Source organism: Perissodus microlepis, chromosome 18, assembly GCF_051167445.1.
Source record: "Perissodus microlepis isolate ML-2025 ecotype Zambia chromosome 18, ASM5116744v1, whole genome shotgun sequence".
NCBI lineage: Eukaryota > Metazoa > Chordata > Actinopteri > Cichliformes > Cichlidae > Perissodus > Perissodus microlepis.
Window position 1 is genome coordinate 9,536,336 of NC_140478.1, and position 24,543 is coordinate 9,560,878.

At 42.1% G+C, this 24,543-nt stretch overlaps 1 protein-coding gene across 3 annotated transcripts; it reads right to left on the reverse strand.

Annotated features, from left to right (window-relative positions):
- Positions 1-880: 880 nt before the first annotated feature.
- Positions 881-24,391, reverse strand: dnm3b (dynamin 3b). 3 transcript variants are annotated; one of them, XM_084912412.1, is made up of 21 exons: positions 24,070-24,391; positions 23,208-23,536; positions 21,249-21,322; positions 20,849-20,998; positions 19,663-19,866; positions 17,107-17,205; positions 16,721-16,881; positions 16,199-16,341; positions 15,917-16,052; positions 15,214-15,281; positions 14,434-14,572; positions 14,199-14,285; positions 12,971-13,041; positions 12,726-12,780; positions 11,049-11,162; positions 7,090-7,199; positions 5,174-5,288; positions 4,385-4,549; positions 4,000-4,235; positions 3,725-3,898; positions 881-2,550 (listed from the first exon to the last, which is right to left on the reverse strand). In XM_084912412.1, the coding sequence occupies exons 2-21, from the start codon at positions 23,366-23,368 to the stop codon at positions 2,535-2,537; spliced, it is 2,478 nt and encodes an 825-aa protein (XP_084768538.1). In that variant the 5' UTR covers positions 23,369-23,536; positions 24,070-24,391; the 3' UTR covers positions 881-2,534. The 3 variants fall into 3 exon arrangements, with proteins under 3 accessions (XP_084768538.1, XP_084768537.1, XP_084768536.1); XM_084912411.1 differs by having other exon boundaries at positions 881-2,577; positions 23,208-23,373; positions 24,070-24,390; XM_084912410.1 differs by having other exon boundaries at positions 881-2,577; positions 24,070-24,390.
- Between the last annotated feature and the right edge of the window lie 152 nt (positions 24,392-24,543).

Here is a 24,543-nt window from a genome sequence, read left to right on the forward strand (position 1 = left end):
GAACTATAACCATTTAGGTAAATCTAGCATCTCTGGGCTTCAAGATAGCACATAAATAAGACTTTAAAACCTTGGCTGCAGTTTTGAAAACATTTTTTTTATTCAATTTTATTTATGTAGTGCCAAATCACTACACCATGCAGCTTTAATGCTCGCAGAACTTGGTTTGGCATTGCTTTGCTTATGTAAGCAAGGCCTTCTGTGCCAAATAGCTTGTCGAGATTACATGTTGCTCCAAAAAATGCACATATTGTTCACGACATTGTTCACATGTGCACCATCTCATGGAAATATGGATGCTAGATTTGGAAGTAAATAAGTGTATCTTGAGATCAGATTTTCAAAATGTATAAATAGTTATTGGTCAACAAACAGGACAGTTTGTGGCCATTCAGTGCAAGTTTTATCCTTGTTCTTCACATACAAAGATTAATTTTTCTGAATCATTTAATGATATTATGTACCATAGATGGTGAACTTACTAGATTATTTGGGAATTGACTTTATTACTTGTGAGATGTTCCACCATGTGTTTATTAGCATTATACAACATTTTCAGTTTTTTCTGTCCCTTTCCTCATTTGGAAAGTCATTAATTTGTGTTTTTATTTACATTTTACAAAGCTTTACAACAGGAGTTTCATTTCTGTTAATTTTACGGTTGTGTGGTCATCCTGTTTTTTCAGGTGAACCTCTTCTCTTAAGTCCTTCTTCCACTAAAAGTGCCATCTTCTAACCAAAAAGTTTGAATCAAATATTTTTGAAGTTAAAGTAATAATAAGATACTAAATGTAGCAATAATCACATTTAATTTTTAAACCTGCATAGAAATACAAGTCTAAAATCCTGTGAATGAAACAATAAAGAGTCTGGCAAAGTGTGACATTATGAGGGAGAAGTTTATTGAGAAGAGATACAGAGACACAGAAAATAACAACTGATGCATTTCCCCAATTTAACAGTACGCCCTCTGCTAAACAATGCAATTTCACTACAAATGGAACCGTTTTGCTGTTGGTCATCAGCAGATTTATTTTTTTTAATTACCTTTACCTATCCCCTTCTACATTTAGCTTTGGCAATACAGAATTGTAGTTCAAGCCGGTAAGGCAGTCTAAATTAGAGAGAAGAGAGCATTTAGTGAGTAGAGACACGAGAGAGAACGATTAAAGCGCTAGGATCCTTGATGAGGTCTTTATAGTCCACAGGTACAGTATCTCCTTATCATTACCTACTTTATATACATTAGAACACAGTTTAGGCCCACATACACAATAACAAACTGACAGAGAAGCACTTATACGTTGACAATACAACCTTGAGCGCTGATACAAACGCTGACCAGCCAGCTTAAGTGATTGCGAGTAAAACGGAAGAGACTAGAAGAGTTTGAAAATAGGAATGCTAGTCATGATATGCATGGAGTCGCATGTTTCGAACCTGAGAAAAAGGCTAAATGGAAACGTGTAAGAACATGTCCTTTCTTTGTTAATGGATGAACGTGTGTTCTGCCACGTTAAAATAGGTATTCTTTCTCTTTTCATCTTACTGTCAGCGTCTGCATCGAAGCTTAAGGCTGCAAGGGTCACAATTTGACCATTGTTACAGCACAGGTGGACACCTATGACGAGGTTAAATGCAGTATTGAGGCTGTTTTCTATATAGAGAGAATACTGAAGGTGCTCCTCAGCCTTGCTATGTGTGTATGGCTGCTACTACAACACAGGAACAACTCACAAAAGTCCAACATTAAAATTGACCCCGGAGGGTTTTTTGATTCATCATTAACAGCTTTGACCATGAAAACAAATAGAAACTGAAACGCCAACAAACGTGCAGACAGACGGCACATGCTCACGTGTTCCCGCACGCCCATACGCACGCACATACACAGAGTTATCCGCACACGAAAATGCATATTCACACACATACTAAGTTACAACTTCTGTTCCTAAGAGAACATCAAGCTGATATTTAACACTTAGGAGGGGAGGGGGCATTATACAATAAATTAATACAATACTAAATCAAACTCAGCCTACATATAGGCAAATTAGTCCCTCCCCCATATACATACGCACAAAACACGCATACACGCACGCACTCTACACACATACACTCCCATGCAATAAAAGCAGCTTATGTGCCATGCTGCATTTTGGAATGAGTAGGGCAGTACGACTGCTGAGCGTATTTTCATGTAGAAGCAGCAAAGTGGGGGCGGTGGTTGACTTGGCAAAGGGTTTGTGGACGGGGGAGAGGTTCCAGGGACCGATACTGGGTAGTGGACCTGCTAAGCAAACCTGGACCACAGGCGAGCAACAAGCACACGTACACATACACCACAAGACAAGTACCATATTGTACATAAATATATGGACATCGTCACCTGGCAGGAAATCGAGGGTCAAAGGGGGTCAAAGACTTCAGTGTCAGCACTAAGAAGAGACCAGGACAGCAGAGCCATGGCTAAGAGTGAGGGGATGAAATGGATAAGGGAAGGAGATAAGGATATGGGGAATCCCTTTATATGATTATGGAGGGACTTGTCTTGTAGGAGATGGAGGGGGCCGCCGACTTAGGAAAAGTATAGGTAATTATGTGGTGTGAGGTGCCGTAGAGCAGGATGATAAGGTGATTTTAGAAAAGATGAGAAGAAAAAAGAAGAGAAGGGAAGACGAGATAAGAGAGTAACCTTTAGTGTTCACACAAATTTAAAAGATATTTCTTTACATCGTGAATAAGATATGTAAAGAGGAAATTAACAAGAAAAAGTAAAAACTTTGTCTTCCACAGTAAAGCCAAATAAATATAAAATCTGAGGAATGTAGAGATTTTTTTATTGAAGCAGTTTGTCATTTTGGGAAATACAAGTCTGTATTATACTGTGCTCATTTCTGTAAGCTAAATATTAAGCTACTACTAGCAGTAAGTTAGCTTAGCCTAGCATGAGCTAGCCTGGTTGGCTCAGTCAGAATGTCTGGCATCAAATTCCAAAATCTTTAAGTTTGGGGTTTTTGTACAGATATGAGCAGATAAATGTGTTACATTATACTGGCTAACTGTGTAACCTTTAAGTACTAGCTGTTTCCTGCCTTGTGCTGAGCTAGTGTAAACGGGGATGGTGGTAGCTTTGTGTCAAGTGTGTGAATGTTAGCTAGAAAGCCCTTTAGCATTGAAAAAAGGGCTTGTTGGAGTGGGTGTCAATGAAGAATGAGCCATGTTGTATAAACTGCTTTGAGCGCACAAGTAGATATGAAACCAGTGCATATAACATATTCACAGTAAAATACAGAAATGCCAGTGAGATCAGCGTGAGGGACGTTCCACATGGTGTTTGCCAGAAAGCTAATGCACATTTGCTCAAACCTCCTTCTCCTGAGAATTAGTTTCATATTGCATTTTATTTCAAAATCTGTGCATTTTTGAACTTTTAGGTATACCATGTGACTTACAGAAGAATCTGTATTAATATTAAACGGCATCTACTTCAGCTCACTGCTCAACTATTGTTAGTTGACTACTACAGAAGCCCCGGGAGAGCAGATTGCTGCTGAAAAATATAAAACTCACAAAGAGCACATAAAGAGCTGTTTCTGGATTTACTTTTCTCAAACTTGATCATTTCTAGGTGATTCCATATTTTATTCAATCAGTAAATGAATAGAGTACTTAATTAATACAAAGAAAAGAGAACTGGAAGCGAGGCGAGGACTGTACTCACCTTGGGATGCTAGGAGGGGCCCGGTTTGGGCGGCTGGGAGCCTGAGGGCTATCAGCACTGTTATTGAAGGGCCCCAGGGGTCCTGGGCGGTTTGGTGGTGGCGGGGCCCCTCTGGGAGCTGGACGTTGGCCTGAAGACATCCTCCTTGGAGCAGTGGGGCTGGGAGGAGGAGACCTGGACAAGGCAAGATATGCGGTAACAGAATATCGTCATACCACCAAATGCCTTTATTTCAAATGGTCACAGTCTCCATGTGTACTGTAATTTTACTTTACCTGCGACCACCACTAGATCCTCCCACCCAGGAGGTGTCAACAGGTGGAGGCAGTGGGACAGTAATGGTAGAAGTGGAGATATCACCGATGATAGCCAGCGCCTCCTTCAAGGCCTGGTGGGTTCTCAGTACCTCGTCTCTCCTCTGGGCCTGCTCCTGGGACTCATCCATTAGGGCATTCTGGTCACCGGCAGAGTACAGCTGGGCCAACAGCTCTGCGTTGATGAAGTCTTTCACCTAGTGGCAGAAAGAGGTAGTGGAAGATGGAAAATCATAATTGTGAAAATGAAGAAAAAGCACAGTCCTGCTGTTTTAAAACAGTAACAACCAAAGAAAAATTGTCTTTGTTTCCTATTTAATGAAGACATTTAAGTATTTATTTTTACATTGTTGATCATGAGATGCATGATGGTCTTGGGCATGAGGTCCCTGATGCACTTGTTGACTATAGCCATATAAGAGTCCACCAGGTTACGGATGGTTTCCACTTTACGCTCAAGCTGAGGGTCCATGGAGAAGTTGTCTGTGCTGGTGGTGGTCTCACTCTCAACCTGCAGATGTAGAAAGGCAACATTTAGATCCATGCTGGTAGACGGCTTACAAATAATGGAACTGGCAAGTGTACATTTGCATGGTAACTTCAGATTTTCTATAATTTTGCTTTGTTCGGTATATTTTATATTGGATTTGTTTTTTACTTTAAAGCATAGCATGTGGGATCAAAAGTCACCGTATGTTATGTGTATACGAGTGTTTTCCTTTTCCCATGTTGCCCTGTATGTAGTTGTAACCTTCCCATTTTATTGTAAAGGTTAGTTGCTTATGTGGATTTCTGTGACCTTTCACATCTTTGTTCTTCACCCTGCCCTCATTATTTTTTTGATTTAGTTCACCTGTGCCTTGTCTGTGCAAATAATCCATGTGATATTTGATCATAGTCTTGTCTCCCCGTCCTGTGCCTTTTCCTGCTGGCTTTCTGTATTTGCCTCATTTGGTTTACTGGATTTTTTTCATTGCTGCAACTGCATCACTTTTTGTTCACTTCAAGTTTTCTTTAAATATGTTTTTATTAACTCTAACCTTAAACCTGACCTGCCTTAAGCCTCATGCTGTCAGCAACTGGCTCTACATAAAAACTAAATGAAAGGAGCTAAATTAATGGAATTTTTTCCAACCGTAATTGTCTTCTCAGGATAGACCCCAGCACGCAGGAGAGACGATTTCCAGCTGTCCACATCATCCTGAGAGTCGCAGGCCAACTCCAGGGTGCGATTGTCCTTATACACATTCCTGAGGACAGGAGAGCATGTGTGAGACAAAGCGAGAACAAAGCTCATAATCTGTACTATCCCATGTAAAAAAGTAGAAGAGTGTATTTAATTAAGCAAATAATCTGGATTTCTCAATTTGAAATCTGCTTCTGATACAGTATCAAACAGAAGGCCAAGAGTCTATTGTCTATGTGTAAGACTTTCTTGCCGACAGTCTGGATGGATAGTAGGTGAAGATTTATCTTAATTTCAGAAACAAATCGTGTTTCTCTTCCACTAGTCATAAAATTGTTGCACATTTATTTGTGTTTGATTTTGATGATTAGATTTTTGTTTAATTATGATATTGTATAAATATGTATCACGCCCCTCCCAACAAGCTGCTTACTCCATGTATCAAAGCCGCTTTTTATCACATGTGATTCCTCACTCACCACCGCACCTCATACAAAGAGCTGGGATGCTCTTCTTTAACAAACCAAACGGAGCAGGATTGTCTGTGTATTATAGATAAAGCTCTACTTTATCTTAAAATGTTGTTTGATGTTTTACTGATTCTTTACATACAGTATCCTGTAAGTGGAATACAGGAATGTGTGTGTGTATATGCGACCTGCAGCCAACTTTACAGTTCCAGCAGTGGAAACTGCAGGGATGTCAAACTCATTTTGCATTGTGAGTCATGTACAGCTCACTTTGATCTTAAGTCAACCGAACTGGTGAAACTCATCTTTCTGATAGTAATGAAGAAGTTTAACCACAAATTTAATCCTTGAGATATTTGAATATAAGAATGAGTGCAATTTCAACACATCTCAGTTTTGCCACAATATAAAGAAATAAGCTTAAACCATAATATAGAAATATGTAAAATTACAGAACGTTGGTTACGTTGAACCCACTGTACAAATCATACATTTCTATAGCAGACAGTAAAAGGGAGAGGAACTTTAATTTAATGCATTTAATGCTTTGTCTATTACTTATTTACTTTGATGCAATATGAATGAAACTAAAGTCATTTCCATTTCTTCTTTTAGGCTATGAAACAGAGTCTGAGTCGAACTCACAGAGTGACCTTTAATATTTAAGAATGTGCAGTTTAAAGTTTCAAACCTCTAATGTGAGGCTATCATGTTAAAAATAAACAGCGGCAGAGAGCACACACTGAGCAGTAACTTAAATATGTTAATCTCTTTATTTTACTTATTTATTTTATTCTCCATGCTTGTGACAATCAAAGTAACAATTCTTTCTGCAGCATTAGGCCTGCCAGTGTTGCAGTTTCTTTATTTTTTACATTCTTCATATCTATTCCTTTGAGAATGCCTCTGATTAGAGTTAGTGGTGCTCAGTTGATGAACAGAATCAAATGCCACATCCAAGCCTCTTTTTAAATATGAACAAATCAACATATGTATATGCTTATTTGCTAGATGGTGTTTTGGCACTCTGCACGTACATCAGCTCACTACTGCAACATCAAGACCTTCAAGGACCTCAGTTTGTTGCGGCAATTTTCTATAACATGCGGTGTCTAAAAGATAGTGTGTCGTAACACCAAATGTACATCAAATGTAACAGTCAAACTTCAAAAACTGAGAAGGATCAAACCTAAATCTTTGTAGCTTGTCTTAACCTGTATTCACACTTCACTATAAGAAACATAATCCCAAACATTTCAGCCTCTGCTTCAACACACAGGCCTCCGTCTTCTCCATGCGTGTGCTCTAATAAGTCTTGGTTCCTCTAGGCGTCTATAAATCCGACTATTACAAAGGTTAATAAAAAAGCAGATATTTGAAGGTCTCTCAGCTGACCTTGACTCCGTGTTAAAGATGCAGAATATGTGCTTGCTGGACATAAAACTCTTCTCCACGTCGCGCACCTTCAGGTTGTCCAGGGGCAGCATGTACTTCTTCTCTTTCTCCTGCAGACCAGGAAAGCAGAAGGTACGTACCGCAATCACTTTTTTTAACCGAAACATTTTCATCTGTCATGCAAAGAACAGCATTATGTGACATAGGTAAGAGAAAAGGTGACATCCGTTTTTTTGTAAGAGAGGAAAAAGAGCTGAAAGAGTAAGAGGAGGGACAGGAGGGAGGAGGAATGGGGGAGAAATGAGAGTGGGAGGTAAGAGGGTGGGGGGCAGTGGGGTGAGTAGGTGGGAAGGGAGAAACAGAGAAAGAAAAAGGGAGAAGGAGAGCACATGTGGAAGTCATTACAGTGTGGGTCAAGACACAGTCGATCTTCACGGTGCGTTTTGCTGGTGGAGAGCTGGTAGCTGACGGGCGGGGAAACTCTGGTCGTGGTTAAGAAGGAGAAAACGCTGATATAATCGCACAGGAGGTCCAGATAACACACCACTCAAGCAGTGGTGTTGATGTGGATGACACACAGGTTCTGGCAGGAGCTGTGACAGATCTTTTATTTTTTTCATCCCAGCCTTCATCTTTCTTAACTGTCTTTTTTTTTTTCTTTTATCCCTCCCCCTCAATATTTTTTCAATATTTTTCCTTCCCATTCCAGAGGGGCCCACTTCCTGCCTGATTTTTCTCCTTCTTCTTTTTTTTTTTTTGAATGAGGGAGAGAGAGAGGGAGCAAGAGAGATTAAATGACAGCCTGGCGTTAAAACTCAACATCTGGTAGTGCTTAGCAGCACACAGGGAAGCAGGGAAGGAGGGAGAAGTTAAAGAGATGGCGGCTGAAGGAGGGAGGAGGTAAGACCGAGAAGAAGAAGTGCTGAAGTGGATTTACAAAAGATTTGCAGAAGAAAGTTCACATCTGGCGCGATGGTCTGGAACGTGGTGCTAGATGCTTGCAGGTAAGAATTAAAGGCGATAAGGACGGGAGAAGAAGACGCAGGAAAACTCTGCAGACCCTTCTGTGTTCTATTCCCCAAGGGGTCACTACAACCCATATATGGTCACATAGGTCCCCTCCCTCTTCCTCTCCCTTTCTCACTCACTCACTCACTCACTCCCCCCTCTGCCTCCCCCCCACCCTCCGTCTCTCTCTTTCCCTCTTTTTTGTAATATCCCCTCCCTGAACGTGTAGCCAGTCTGTCCCGGTCGTCTGAGCGAATATGCCACGTCAAGGCTGGATACTCCTCATGGCCGGCGTGACCAAAACGGACCGCGAGGGGACCCCGAGCTTAAACGCCCACCAAAACAAATAAACGAGAGATGCGACCCAAAAACCAAAAGGGGGGAAAGAGACGAATGCGGCTGAGACAGCATCGCGCTTTTTTGAAAAGTTTTCGACACGCTGGATCCTTTGCTGCCAAAATGGAGAGGAGGCGAAGGGAGGGCACGGACGACGGAGCCGCAAGCATCTGGGGAAGCAGGAAAACCAGCGCACAAGGCCTGGCTCTAATTCCGGCTCCGTCCACCCAGTGTTCAGACTACCTGTTCATTGTCATACTGGTGTACAGTAGTCTGCACATTGGTTAGACTGGGCATGGACCCTCTTCTGTCAGTCTGTCTTTCTGTGTCCCTTTCTCTCTCTCTGTTTCTATTTCAGGTCTTCGACATGTGTGTGTGTGTGTGTGGGGTGGGTTTGTTTTTATTGCATCTTTTGCTTCTTCCTCACTCTTCACTATTTTGAATCTTTTTGCAGTCTGTATTTGTTCCGTATGCATCTGTATTTTGTCCAAAGCGCCCTCTAACGCTCACCACTTTCCTTTCGGTTCTTTTGGGGAATAAACATATATCACCAAACATCACCAACACTAAGTGCAGCTTTGAAAAACCAGGGTGTAAAAAAAAGAAGAAGAAAAAACAAGAATCAATATTCTCTAGTCCGATCAGAAGCTTTAACCCACAAGCTCGCATAATTTATGGCATGAATGAGTAAATGTGCAGGCTGCTAGCCTGGTGCCTCTGATGAAGATGTGGTCCTGTGGAAGTGGGGGTGGGGGGATTGGGGAGGAGGAGGACGAGGAGGAGGAGCGAATGTGGCTGCAAAGCATCAAACACAAGCCAAAGGAACGAAGGGCCAATCAATCAAGTGGAGTTTGAAAATACAGTCAGACACCTCCAGGGAAGTTATTTCAGTGGGTGGTCAGAATGGGACTGGAAAACTGTGAGGCACAGGACAAAGGAGCTATAGTAGACTTCTAAGGTGTCGAACGCTAAATGCTAAAGGCTGATAGGAAAAGTGTGATAATGCAAATAAAACAAAAGAGAGCTATACTCATAAATATGGCGTCAGCTAAGAGCGATTATTCCGTCTATTAAGTTGAGATCTTGTGCTGGAGCTCTTTTGCACACTGTAACACATTTAAGCATTACACATATGAAGGATTAAAGGAAATGACTGTCATGAAGTGATTGGTAAGGATGTTGAAGGTTGGTCGAATTGCGGGAAGGAGGGGGGGGGGGGTGTTGAGCAGGGCACTGATATTGAGTCGAGGGGTTTCTCTTCACCGCAAACACTGGAGGCTCATGTTTGGATTACAAACTTATAATTTTCCTGCCAAGAATGCGAGCAGTTCCAAAGTAACTGGCAGCCACATTAAGAGGGAGAGAGAGAGGGAGAGAGTGGGTGAGTGTGCAGATGTGTCTATGTGCATCCACGCATGTGCACGTGCATTGGGACTATAGAAAGTTCACAGAGTGTAAAACAGAAATATACAAGGCGAAGCCAGCGGAGTCTATAATTTCCTGCACCACCACACTGACGTCTCAAATGACAATCTTTGGACTCGGCGCTGCGCGGCCCCATGTGCTGGTCTCAGGGCTGAGTGTGCTTTCATATATTTTGGGTGTCTGTGATTGAACATTTGGTTGGGATTTGGTCCTGTTCCAAATTTGCAAAAGAAGAAGAAGAAGCAAATGCCTAAACTCCCAAAGGAAAGAGGTGGGGGGAGAAGAAAGAGAGATATGAGGGGGGATTTGAGACAAAACACAAGATGAACGGAAAGACTGAGTGAATGACAGAAATGTGGCCAAAACTCCTCGCAATGGTGACTCATACAGTAAACTGCTCCATCACTGTGATGATCTGCTGCTCAGCAATGCCTGAAAAATGCACAAAAAGCAGTCGACCGGTCTGGGGATAAGTCGAAAGAACGCCCAATTGGAAGCACATATGTTGTAATGAAGGCTGCAGAGAAGGCTATTGTCTCTGTGCATTCCCCTTTTTGGAGCCGTACCACAGCAAGAGACTAAACGAGGCCCAATAAACAAGCAGAGACCACACCGACTGGCTGAGGGAGTTGCAGTGTGTCTGCCTATCTACACTTGCTGTGCAGAATATCCTCCAACCTGTACAGCAGGCACAGACAGGCAGATAGACATCAGCCCACCAAGATTAAGCCAGGAGGATGGACCGAATGCTTCATCCTGTTCATGCAGGCTTGTGGTGCAGATGGTGTGCTCAGCTACAAGACCAGTATGCTGCTGCTGGTTGGTCTGTACTTGATATTTTCAAGGATAACTGAAATAAATAAATAAATAAAATTCTTTTTGACCAGTGATTTGAGTCATGTATCCATGTAGAAAGTTGAATGCTGCTTCCTTTCAGCATAGCGTCTTTAAGTTTTAGTTATTTTTATCCCAGTATAGTAAACGTGTGACATAATATCAGTATTTTCAGGAAGAAACAAAAAGTTCAAAGTCAAAAAGTCGAATTAACTATAAGGAGACAAGCGTGGATACTGAATCCAAACACTTAAATCCTGGCCTCCTCATCACAACAGCCAACGCCTCACACAGCACATTTGAGCCACAGAAATAACATTGTATAAAAATACTGATCGTAGCCGCTTTAAACCTACCTCGTCATCCTTGAACCAGGAGAGACTCTCAGCAGTCAGGACAAACCAGTACTCCTTGGCTCCTCCCTTCATGATGCTGATATTGTTAATAGTCAGCCAGCCTTTGCGGATGACCTGTGAGGTGGAAGGAGGTGAGGTCAGAAAGTCAGGAAGACACCTACGGACAAACCCTTCCCCCCAAAAAAGTAAATAAAAACATAAACTACACGTAAAAGAAAGAGAACGACACGGTCCTAACGATCAACGACTCCTCCGCCTTTCAAGACGGACACCGCAAATTAGTGCAAATCACCCAAAGCATGACTTGCGATGAAATGCGTGTGAAGGTCAGGTTAGGTGTGTCTTTGTGACTCACGGCAGAGCCGAGCGTGTGACTATGTGTCAGTGCGATCTCATTCACTGTGCTCGCAATGCCACAAGCAGAGGCCCGTGTTAGCTGGTTAAGTGACCGCCGTGTTTAGTGCTTCAAGCACACAGAGTGTGTATGTGTGTCTCCTGTGGTGTATTAACCCTACAAGCCCTACATAAACAGGCCAGAGGGCACAGTGCCAAGTGATTATTAGGTTAGATTACTGTCAGTCTTACACCGCCTAAGACTCACAAAGGAGGTTACCCGGATCATTACAAAGCCTTTGTGTCTTAGGCCCAAATGAGTGAGCTGCTTTGTAGCTGAAAGCATCACAGGACACCAAAAATAAATCTTTTTTTATTATCTTATCTTAGAGATTTACTTTAACAGCCATGCCAAAAGCACATTTTCACTATTACATGTTTAGCTGGTAACCCCCTGTAGTCTGTGGGCCTTGGTGGGTGTAGGCGGTGTTAGAAAGCACACATTTATTAAAGAAAACTCTTACGATCAGGCCTGATGCAGGAGGAGAGGAGGCCTACAACAGGAAGGGATGTGGGGGTTTTAGACACCATGTGGCACTAAAAAAAAGGCAAATTTTCTAATGCAACTTGTTTTAAAGTTTACCCTCTGTTGACCCTCTGGCCAACAGAAGTGTACACAGCCAATTAGCATTCTTTACCTGTCAGAGTGGAAAATGAGGGGAAAATGTTTTCTTTTATGTAGCAGTGCTGGAGAGCACCACACAATGGGCTGAGTTGTTACTGCAGGCACAAATTACATTGCAAACCATAACCCACAATGAGCGATACTCACCAACAGACACCCAGCTAAGAGGGCAGCTGAGATTCTCACTAAGGGATGGGGATGAAATGCAAAGTGGCACCTTGATGACACAGGAGGGGTTCAAACAAAGGGAAATGTCTCAACAACAACAACACCAGTGATGATGGTGGCAAAAAGTAACAGAACCCAAGAGATTCTTTCACTAAGGCTACTTGAAGCAAATAAAAATAAAGAAATAAAGAGATCAAAATAAAACACACTGTTCAAAGTTGGTGCCCAATTAAAACATAATACAACATGCATGACGAAAGGGAGAAATAAGTAATAACATAATCTAAAAAAAACAATGCAAAGGTAAAATGCATATAACATAATGTTTGTGCAATGCATAAGATTTACTCAAATGAAAGAGAGTGCTTTGCACAAGATCTTTCATTTCAGCTCTTTGTATTTTCTTTGCAGTAGCCATCTTGCCGCTGTGTGGGTGTGCAGTACTCCCTCGACCTCCACTGTTTGACACACGAGACGTGACAAATGCTCACCTGATTGCCTGCTGAACTCTGGCTCTTATTAGTCTGACTGCTCCTCTGCTGCGCGCTGTCGCCCAGAAGCAACAAAACAGAGATGGAAGGGCGATGCGGAGATGAGAGGCAAACAGAGAAAAGAGAAGGTGACAAACATGATGGGGTAAAAGAGGAGTTTCTAAGCATTTGTTTTTACTAGCCTGACATGAGCAGTATTAAAGAATGCATCATAGTAGAGCTAAGTTGGGGGATTGACTCTTTACTTAGCAAATCCAATGAAGTCTTCGTGGTTAGTGTTGATGTAAGAGAGCTGGATGTCAATCAACAGCAGAACCTGGAAATGAAAATCAATGTGTGAATTTGGGAAAAATATCCGCATTGACTTTCTTTAGTTGGACAAGCAGTATTAAGACCACACTTTTTTCTGTACTTTAAAAAAATGGACATATATCCAGTGTGTCACAAACTGGTTTGTGAAACCCTGTTATGAATCATAGACAGTATGACACACAAATGTGGCTTCTGGGTTGGAAAAATGAAGTCAATGCTGAAGTGCCTTAAACCTGCATTGGTTGCAAGTAACTTCCAATCCTATAGAAATCTATAGGGTAACAGCTTTCTGATGTAAACACTGACCTGTTCAGTTTGTGGTCTCAGTCACTCATTTTGGTTCATGTTGAATAAAACTAAATTGAATCTTTATCATTGTGTTTCAAAGTATTAGATTATCTGTATGAAACTGCACTGTCATTGACTTAACAATGTGTCAATCACGTGTTATTAGCCTATGAACATGCAGTTTCACAGGTCAAATTGTCATATCTATTATTTTGCAAAGATTTGATTTATTTTATTTATCTATTTTGTATATTACATTAAATTATTTTGAAGATGTTGACAGTAGAAGCTCTCAAAAACTTCACAAAGAAGCAGTGAGATAATGGTAGCTTACACCCATCTTTTATTCTGTTTGTTTAGCAGTGTCAAATTTTAATATTTGTCCATGTTGGTTTCTTTCTTCTCAGGAAAAGACCATGTTCGGGGGAAAAGATGGAGTGCTAAGGTGTAGGTTGTATTGACACAACAGAGACACAGCTACTTGCTAATTAGTGCTAAGAAATCTCATAGTATTATAGTGTACTAATATAGTGACAGCTAAAATTTTACTCACTAAAAACCAGAGCATGTGAAGCAACACTTAATAATCTGTCATATTATTGTCAAATATTTGCACTAAAGTGCTTCAAAAGATTCGTTGATGCTCGCTAGCTTGAGCAGTAGCCGGGTTAGCCTATGTTAGCATGAAGAATATAAACAGAGAAACAGCTAGCTTGGCGCTATCCAGAACATAAAGCCAAAATGTGCCATTTGTACACAAGTGACAAGTTTTGGAAAAATTGTGAGATAATCTTTGCTATTTTTTTTTTATATTTGTTTTGTTTTTGTGGTGTTGTTGCCTTTGAGTTGTTACTAAACAGTAACACAACAAACCTGATCCTTGGCCCGACTCTCTCTGTCTCGGATGTGAGACGTGACAATTCTCTCAGTTTCTTCACGCAGCATGGGGAAGCATTCCAGCTGAAAACATAGTAAACAGCTTATGACTCCTTCTACATAATGAATGTGAAATAATATTGTAAATAATGAAAAACTTTAGATGAAAACCCAAAACATCAGTCTGGTAATATTGTTCCAGTACAACAAAGCCAATGAGCAGAAGCGCTACCTTGTTAGAACACTGGCGTACGGTGTTAATCAGTTCCTGGATGACCATGTCCACACACTTGACACAAGGCTCCTTCAGCTTTATGACCTGCTTCTTCACGATGGCTTCAAATGCCATGTCTGGGGTGAAAAGTCCAGTCCTGAATCCCACGAAGAGTGCAAGAAAAGAGATGATGAACATTAGTAACACGTGTTTTGGTTCCACATATATTCCTGCTTTTGATTTGTGTTTTGATTCAGCTAGATGTAACCACAGCCTTCACATGTGGTTCTGAAAATAAATAGATCACCATCTTCTACTGACGTGAGTCACTGCAGACCTGTTTTTGTTTTTGGAAGGAATTCAGGCTCAAAATGTGGTGGTGTCTTAAATGTCAGATTTTCTCTTGCTTGGGTGGCATTTTTTTTGGTTCCAGTGGCTAACCACCGCTGAATCAATATAGAAACACACATAGTCAGAACTGAACATAATAAAAGAAAAGGCCTGCTCCACCCCAGTTCATGAATACTCATACAAACTTTATACTTTCAGGCCTTTTCACAAACCAAATTCAATGCTGGTAATTTCTCACCATACCAGAATGAATATCTGTGGCCACAGCCAGAAAGCTGTGAGCAGTAGCAGAGCACAGGCTCAAAATTTTTGAGGAACTGGATGCTTGAGCTTGAAAAACTGGCATGAACTACTTTTGGCAAGTTGATGTAGGCCTGTACAAGGGATTGTTGGACCAAAGACTAGTTTAGGCAGTATCATATTCTCGCCTGATAGACAAAACCCTACCTGATACCGTGGATGTTCTTGATGGCATAACTGATCTCGCGACGCATCTCCTTCTCATCACACTCCATCTGCGGAGAACAGAGAGGAAGAAATGAAAGAACTGAACAAATGTAATGGATGGGACAGCGGGAAGACTGCAAGAGCTCTTCAATCTGAAAGATTAAAGAGAAAGAACATTCTACACTCAGAGTGTGAAGAAACATCGCTAATGGTGAGGCTATTTGAGGATCATTCAAAAGACAATCACAATAGAGAATAAAGTATGGAATTACAGTGTGCATGAAGAATAGGGAGGAAGCAGAGGAGGAAAACAAAGGAAGAAATGATGTACTTTAGTCATATTCATCCTTCAAAACTTACATTTGGTTAAAATGAGAAAGAAAAAAAACGAGGGGTGTCACTGTTTCTGCTGTTCCAGATTCACGAAACAACAGAAGGTGGAGTTTTATGTCATTAGGTACTAATAGGTACAAATAGGCCAAAGCTACAACTTATGACATGTCCTCATCTGAAAATGCACAGGGAGGATTGGGGCTAAAAAAAAAAGATACACCATCCTATTTAATCAAACAACTGCCATATAATGTTGTTTTAAAGCTTTCATCTAAGTATCTGTGTCATTTTAAAATCCTGGCTGTGAGACGTAAGACTGTGTTAAATGTGACCCCAGTGATTGCATTTCATTTTAACTTCAGTATATCACCTTGACCAACTCAAAGGGGAAACGCTCATGAAAGATGCGGTTGATTTTTGCTCCACCAGACAACTCCACTGTGTCCACCTGGTCCCCTGAACCCTCAATTCTCTTCTCAAAGTCCACGGAGAACTGCTGCACCATCCTGTAACATGAAAAATGGAAAACCTCTAAATAAATCAACGATGATTCATCATATTCAATATATGGTAGGATTTCTGCAGCAAACACATTTTCTGCCAGCAAAATCTAATCTGAATGCTTTGGCTGTGGGAAAAATGGGGTACTGACTGCAGCAGCTGCTTGGTTTTGCGAGACGGGTCATCGGGTCGGTATCCCCGGTATTCCTCTGCCTCCTTATCCAGAGCCAACAGCTGGGACTGCAGCTTGCTGCGGAAAGCTGGCAGGGTGTCCCGGATGTGGTTGGTAAGTTGCTTTAGAGACACAAAGCCACCATATGAAACGCATTAAAATCATGGTTTCATTGATAATTCTTACATATTTGCCTTTTTTTGTAATACAGAATAATTACAGTCAGGACTGTTTATTTTACTGTAATCAAGGAGGATTTAGCCAAACACTCATTCAGTTACACTGCAGAATGAAAATGTGAAATGCCTCCTCCACTAAATGATAAATTATTAGGAGCTGAGCTAGAAAGCGTGAGTGTGTTTTCCATCTACTTACAGTCTTATATCACCCACACTGATGTGCTGTATAATGGAAGCCAACAATAAAAAAAAAGTAGGCCGCCCTCTTATTAATTATGTAAAGTGTATGGTGGAGAAGCATTGGTGGGGAACCTGTGATCACCTGGTTGAGCATTTTCTGCAGGCGTGGCGTGCCCATTTTCTCAGCCATGTGCCTGTATGCTGGGTGGGACAAAAAAAACTTCCTCTCGGCTTCTAAAGCTGCCTTAATGTCCTTCCTTCCATCAATATCCTTCTGACTGCGATTCACCACTCCGATGTACCCTGGGAGCGAACAAAGACGAATATTAAAAAAATGAGAATCTTAGTAGCAACTACACGAGTAAAATAACGAGAGAGTGGATGTGAAAGCAGGTAAAACCTGGACAGACATTTGATTCTGAGAACAAGAACACAGATTGAAGTTTTCAGAGCGGAGGAACTGTAGGAGAAGAGAAATGGCAAGAGCCAAATAGAAGCTGGCTAGATCGCAATAAAACAAACACACACCTCTTCGAAGTGGAAGCAATTTGTTCTCCAGGACATCACGGGCATCTGTGCCCTCATCCATCAAATCCAATTTGGTGATCACTCCAATAGTCCTCAGACCTGGAAAGGGCATCAAAAAGACATACAATGGGAAAGGAAGTGATAGTCATTAGGAAACACTAGTTTCTTTTAAAGGTTTTGGGTTACTCTTTTTAAGCACAGAATTAGATTAGAATTAAATTTTTTGCAGTTTTGCCTGCTTTTAAATCAAACAGTATGGATGCGGCTGAAGTGCAGACTTTCAACTTTAATTCAAGGGGTTTAACAAAAATTTTGCTTTAACCGTTTAGGAATTCCAGCCATTTCTGATAAAATACTTGTATTATTTTAAATATAAGAACTGTTTTCTATACTTGAAAGAAACTCCTTCGCATTTAGTGACTGCCTGAAGTCTAGAACCCATAAACGTCAACATATGCTATGTTTACCCCCTTAAGATGCCCATCAAGGCTTTTTTTTGTGGGTCTCTCTGCCTTCAGTTTTGTCTTCAGTAGCGGAAACGCATGCTCTATTGGGATGGGATACGATTTTGCCATTGAAGAATATTCCTTTTCCTTGAGAAGTCTTTGAATTGCTTTTGCAGTATGCTTGGCTCATTATCCATTTGCACTGTGAACCACTGTCTGATCAGTTTTGCAGCGACAGCACTCCTCACACGTCATCCTGCTGCTTCTATCAGCAGTCACATGATCGATAAACACTAGTGACCCAGTTCCACAGCCATACATGTCCATGTCATAACGCTACCATCACCATGTCTGACAGATAACGTGGTATCCTTCAGATCATGAGCTCTCCTTCTCCTGTTTGTCTCCTCTCATCTCCTTTCATTTGGGACCGTGGCTCAGGGGGTTGGGAAGCGCATCTGTAACCGGAAGGTTGCCGGTTTGATCCCTGGGCTCTCTGTCCTGGTCGTTGTGTCCTTGGGCAAGACACTTTACCCTACCGCCTACTGGTGTTGGCCAGAGGGGCCGATGGCGCAATATGGCAGCCTCGCTTCTGTCAGTCTGCCCCAGGGCAGCTGTGGCTACAACTGTAGCTTGCCTCCACCAGTGTGTGAATGTGAGAGTGAATGAATAGTGGCATTGTAAAGCACTTTGGGTGCCTTGAAAAGCGCTATATAAATCCAATGCATTATTATTATTATTATCTTTCTGGTGCAAGGCAATCTTGCTCTCATCTGCCCAAAGAACTTTTTTCCAGATCTGTTTTCTGGCTAATCTGGCCTTCTTGAGTTTAACTCGTGGTTTGCACCATGTATTTCCATTAATAACCTTAATAAGGTGTTTCTAGATTGTAAACCTTGATAATATTAACGGTTTATGATATTGCTCAGGTTTTTCAGGCAAAATGATGGCCTTCCTCACTTGCACTCACATTTCTTTGGGCCCCGTATTTAAAATGCCAGAGAAAAGCTATAAAATACAAAATATTTTACCTAACAACAATGGAACAGACTTCATATGGCCATGAAACTGCTGTCGGTCAACCAAGAAACCTTTGCACCTCTGAAAATGGGAAACTTTGTATAAAAATGGGTGTAATTGCTAAACAGTGAATGCAATATTTTTTTTTCAAACTCACCAGATTAATGCTCACAGCTTGCACTTCAATTACACACAGATTGTTTGATTTAAAATCCACTCTGGTGAGTATTTTGTTTTTTTGTATTTATTACAGTGTAAAATTATACAATCCTCACACTGAGCAAAAAAGCTTATATTGCACATCTGCTTCCTTTTATAATTAGCTACACATTTATTGTTTGTTGTCCATTATACTAAATGTTCCCATTTGGGGCTCATGAAGGTCTGGGCCTTAATCCAGCTTTGCATCCAGCTCTCGCTATACTTTATTGCTTCCCTTTTTCCAGGCTTTGTTCTTCTTCTTTTCTCTATTCTAAAGCATCCTTTCTCTGTTTCTGCTTACCTCCTGTATTCCTTCACCTCACTTTTCTTGTCTGATATAATTCGTCTTTCACACAAGGTTATTTTGTTCAAGTCCTCTTTTTAGCTATTTCACCCTCTTGTCCACTTGTGTATTTTCGTCTCCTGTCTGAAGGTCAAACTCTTCAGTTAGGTGGATTATTTTCTCTTTTCTTATCATTTCTATTCATCTCATGCAGCTTTTTCTTACCCCCAACTTATCTGCCTATCTTTATTTCCACACAAGTTAAGACATTCGTTTTCTTTCCCTTTCCTTGTTTATCATTTGATTTGTGCATTCCTCATCTCCATTCTCCTCTTCTCTCAGACCCTCGTTTCTAATAAAAATGTGACACTTGATCATTCCCTACAGGGAAATTCTGCTTCCACATTCAGAGCAGTCAAAGCACAAGGTCAGACACTGAGCACCCACCCTGCAGCTGACAGAGATTGAAAGTCTTACTGAGGCTGGCCCAGTAACCACAAAGCCACTGTGTACTGACTTCATTTCCTTCAGTTTCTCATTCTACATCCTTACTACAGCCTCTTTTATTCCCAATATCTGGTGCTTACCCCAGCATCCTTGCCTTACCCTGGGGGTCCACATCCTTCGCCAGTTTCAGGGCATCAGAGTTGGCCAGGTCAGTGTTGGCCGGAGTGACGGCCAGGATCAAGCAGCTCTCTCTGGTGATGAACTGCATGATCATATCCCTGATCTGTTGCTCGATGTCCGCGGGCTGGTCTCCGACTGGCACCTTAGTGATCCCCGGAAGGTCGATGAGAGTCAGGTTCAATACTGCACAATCAGAGGAATGCAATGTAAGAACTGGCCATACTGGTTTGACATTTCTGTGATGTGCAGCTAGTCCAACATTCATTTAACTATGGTGGTTGATAACTAGAGCATTTGGCTAGATTTCTCAGTCTGTTCAACTGTTCAACAGTGACTAAATATGTAGGCGGCTCTGAGATACCATAATTTAAATCAGCAAATTAGAGCAAACAGCTAAAGGGTAAATGAGTAAATACACTGCTATGCACGCTTTTACTAACTGCAAGCTAGTTTTACCTCATAAGTTATCACCAGTTTCACATTTCCAGCTCAAAATTAGCTTTTTTAAAGTGTATCATCTGTGGTTAAAGCTTTATAATAACACGAGTAGTCATTTTTGCAGCAATAAAGTTCTGTGAAGCAGATACAGTGGGAGAACAACTTCCATTGACGACTAAATCAGGTAAATAAAGTGCTATGAAATAAAAGTCTTAGTCAGTAAGCCAGCCATCTCTCAGCATTTCATGGCAGGTAGATGATGCTATTAGCTTTTAAAATGAAAGACAATCCACATTATCAGTTTGACAGAAGGTCACGGAAGGTGGGAAGCTGAATTGGCTAGTCTATTATTTCATATCCCTTTAATTCTGAGACTTATATGGCTATAAAAATGCCTCTTCTTAATAGCACAAACAATCTGAGGGCAGCAGCACAACGGAATATGCTATGCAACCATATCAACACAGAGCCTTTAAATGATCTGGTTGCCTGCCTGCCTTTCACATCATCAAAACTCATTCATATCCAGCACAATAACTTCATTAGCAAAACTATCTTCTTTGTTTCTAATGACCCAGTTTTTAAAGAGTCTATCTGCAACTGTTCAAACGAGCAGCGAGAGTATGATGACTCACAGCTTGTCACGTTCTAGTTTGATTCAAAAGTGTTACTGCATACTGGCACTTGGCAGTAAAAAGAGGAAAAAGGTGAGTTATTCCTTTCGCACCATTAGGGGAGTAAACCCGCAGGTTGATGGGGACGGGAGATATGCCTTTGTTGGCCCCCGTGACACGGTCCGTCTCTCCCTCGATCTCCTGGCGAACCTCATCGAAGTCCGTGAACTTTTTCCCTTTGCAGTGGAGGAATTCAGCCCATTCTGAGAGGATGAAAATGGAGAGCATATAACAGAGATTAGTAATGGCTGTGCTGCATGTGTCTGAGTGGAAAATAATGCCAGAGCGGGAGGGAATAAAAGCCAGAGAGAAAGGGAAAAAAAAGCAGTACCATTTTAAAAGGAGAGAGGAGGAGGCTGCATTTGTGTGTTTTGTATGTGTGTGTGTGTTTGTGTGTAAGAGCATGTGTGTTTGCATGCTAGCAAGTGTGGGTGTGTGGCTGTGTGCACCCACCTGCAGAAGAGTTGATAAGCTGCAGAACCAGGGGCCTGCGGGTGACAATGCCAGATCCACGGGGCAGGAAGTCCCTGAGGACAGACAGCCAATCAAAACTCATTACATCAAACCGCAGCAAATGTAAACCTCTTTCCAAGAGTGGCTATAGATAGCATAATGATAATGTTATTTACAGCTTCTACCTTTGAAGCCTTGGAAGGCAAATTTCTTATAACTACACCAGTTACGATGGCATGACAGCTGGCATAAAGCTTTCAGTGTCATTCGTGTAGTCTGCTGTAGGCCATTTCAAAACAAGTGGGGGGAAAAGGGGCCATTTTAAAACATGTCCTGTGGCTTTCAGCTGCTGCTACTGCAACACAATAACTCTGACAGTAAAGAACAACCTGACCCGATAAACAACAGGTCAGAATAGAGAGCTGCATCGCTGACGGCGAGCTCTCCCATTTTAAAATAGTGACTTGCACATGCAGGCATGCCACACACCTATCAGCCTGCCTCTTATGCTTTAAGGTCTGTTTCAAGAACCTTATTAACACATATTGACCCTCAGAAGTCCCTAAAGTGGGTGAGTTGTTTCTCCTTTTTTTAAAAGCCCACTACTTGTCCATTCAGCGCTGTGCAGAGCCAGTGCTGGACAGATGGACCATTACTCAGCATCACGACTCTAAATGAGGGCTGAAACAGAACTAAATCAATGCATCCATCTGGAACCGCGTGCTTGTAAGAACATGCAATATGTGGTTACAAAGACATTCAAGCTAATGGCATTTTAGTTGTGCACCTCCATAAACACTGACAGGCAGGCTTTAAAAGAGTGGCCAGAATCGGTGCAGCAGATAACGACTGACTTTTTTAAGTATGTAGTGTGGTTCAAGCTTCAAAAACAGTAGCAATGAAATGGCATCTTTTAATAGACCCTCCCTGCATGTAAAATATTCTCATCTAAAAGTAAATGTCGACACTATATGCTCTAATGTATGCTTTCAAGTGTCTGGAATCTGAGCATAGCTCCAACAACCCCGCTGGTATTCTTTCCAGAGACACAGAAATCATCACGGCCAACAGCTTGTTTTGCAGACAGAGCAGTGGACTTCTCCCCTTAAAACGGACACATGAAGGGATCCCTAATCGATTTAAAAAGCAAAGTTCTCATCAAATTTAGAGAATATACGATTAGTACGTCTCTCTATTAATAGACAACTGAGGGACGCTATAATTAGCTGTCAATTAAAAGATCCCCAATCTCTTTAAAATGCACGGTTATAAAGAAACCATGGCAACACATTATTGTCTGAGAATAGTGAGATTCTTGTAGCAGATAACACACTAGTAGCTACTGGACAGCAGGAAAAAATGTCATTGTGGAGCCTGGATGTATTTCTCATTTTCAGATTCACTGCTTGCTGCTTATGGAGTTGGAAAAAAACAACAACAACCCAGATATATTTATATATATATAAATCAAGGGCGAAAAAATTATGAATATTCATGTGTTTGGAGAAGTGGGAGCTGACACCTCTGCATGAACAGTAGGATGGTGCTTTTATAAAGGTTACATGCAGCAATCTGCATTTTACACAACATCCGAACATAACGCCATCAGTACATGGTTCACGGAAAAGCAGCGGTTATTATTTTTAGGGTTGTGAGGTGGCCTCCTGCAGCTGGTGCTGATTGGGCCAAAATCCCCAAAGGTGCTGCTGTAACCCAAATAAAGCCTCCATCCCCTGTTGGCGGTCACAAGATATGGATATGTGGTACTAAAAAAAAGAGAAAATAAAACAGCAGCACAGAAAGTGGCTGGATCTGCCTTAAGGTGCTTCAACTGTGACTTAAAGCAGGGGAAAGATGGTCTGAACTCTCCGCACATCCAGATTGGCCCCATAGGCCTCTTATGTCATCCTCAAGGTTAAAGTGAGAAGGGATTATCCTATTTCTGTTTGTCAATTTTACCTGCCTACAAAGTTCTCCAGCACAGAGCTCTTTCCTGCACTCTGGCCTCCGACCACTGCGATCTGTGGCAGGTCCAGGTTGCAGGCCTGGCCGATGGAGCTGAAGGCATCCTGCAGCTTGTTGACCAGCGGGATCAGCTCCTCCATGCCACGGTTTCCCATGGTGCCTTTGGACGAAAGGAATTGAGAGAGAGAGAGCAGGAGGAGGAGGAGAGATGAGGGGGAAAAGATGTGGCTCTGCTATATTAGTCCAGGACTACCGCGGTGCTTGTTGATGTAGTGAAGTCATCTAGGCGCGCATTGCCCCGAGCCAAGCGAGGGTCGGACCGACTGTGGAAGCAGCGGAGAGACAGAGAGAGAGAGAGAGCGTACAAGAGAGAGGCCAAGAAGGAAACATACAGCGGGAAAAAGAGAGAGAGAGAGAGGCGCAGAGAGGAGATGTGAACAGATAGGCACAGACAATTGACACAATTGCGCAGTTGCTTCCAACCACCACAGCCCTCCTCCCCTCTCTCCTTTTCTCTTCCCCCCACTATTTCTCTCTATTTCTATTTCCCTTTGACACAAAAACACACAATCACAGCGACACACACACATACACATGAAGGCTACACTTTCAAGGGCATTCGGTGAGCTCCATATCGCCACCGTGCGCAGTCCCGTGCTCCGGGAGGCTTGACAAATCAAACACGAATCACGCTTTAACAAACGGCACAACAAAGCATCCTTCGAGAGGACACACACGCATACGGTGATATCGCAATAGAAAACAGCTACCAGTAGAAAAAAAATAATAAAAAAAATATGCAGCACGGGATTGATGCCAAGATTGTGGTAAGCTATTGTGCGGCTGTGACATTTACCCCGCCTCAGGATTCCCTCGGTGTTTTCAGTGCCCGGTCGCTGTCCAGTGCTGAAACGAGGCGCAGATCAGGCAGCAGAGACAAGTGACACAAGACCCTCGGACGATTATACGAGCACCACCTGCTATGGCAGTGCATCGGCTTAGCGTGAAACTCCTGTGCATTAATGGTGCTCGCCTGCGGGGGCTGGCGTTACGCTCGGCTGGATGTCAGAGCTCTCATCCCGATCCCAAATTTGCCTTTGACAGATTAATCATTTTCCCCTCGCTCTCTCTCTCTCGCTCCTCTTTTTTTCCGCGGTGTAATTGCGAAGCTGTCAAAGGCTATCGACGCTTCAGAGGACCAATAGAAACCTCGAGATTGCGGCCGAGGCAGAGAAACGCGGCTCTCTATTGGCTGGGCGAGTACAGGTTAGGCCTACCTGAGCCCGCCCCCTGTTTACATCCGTGCCGTTTCTGCCGCTGTGACTCATGC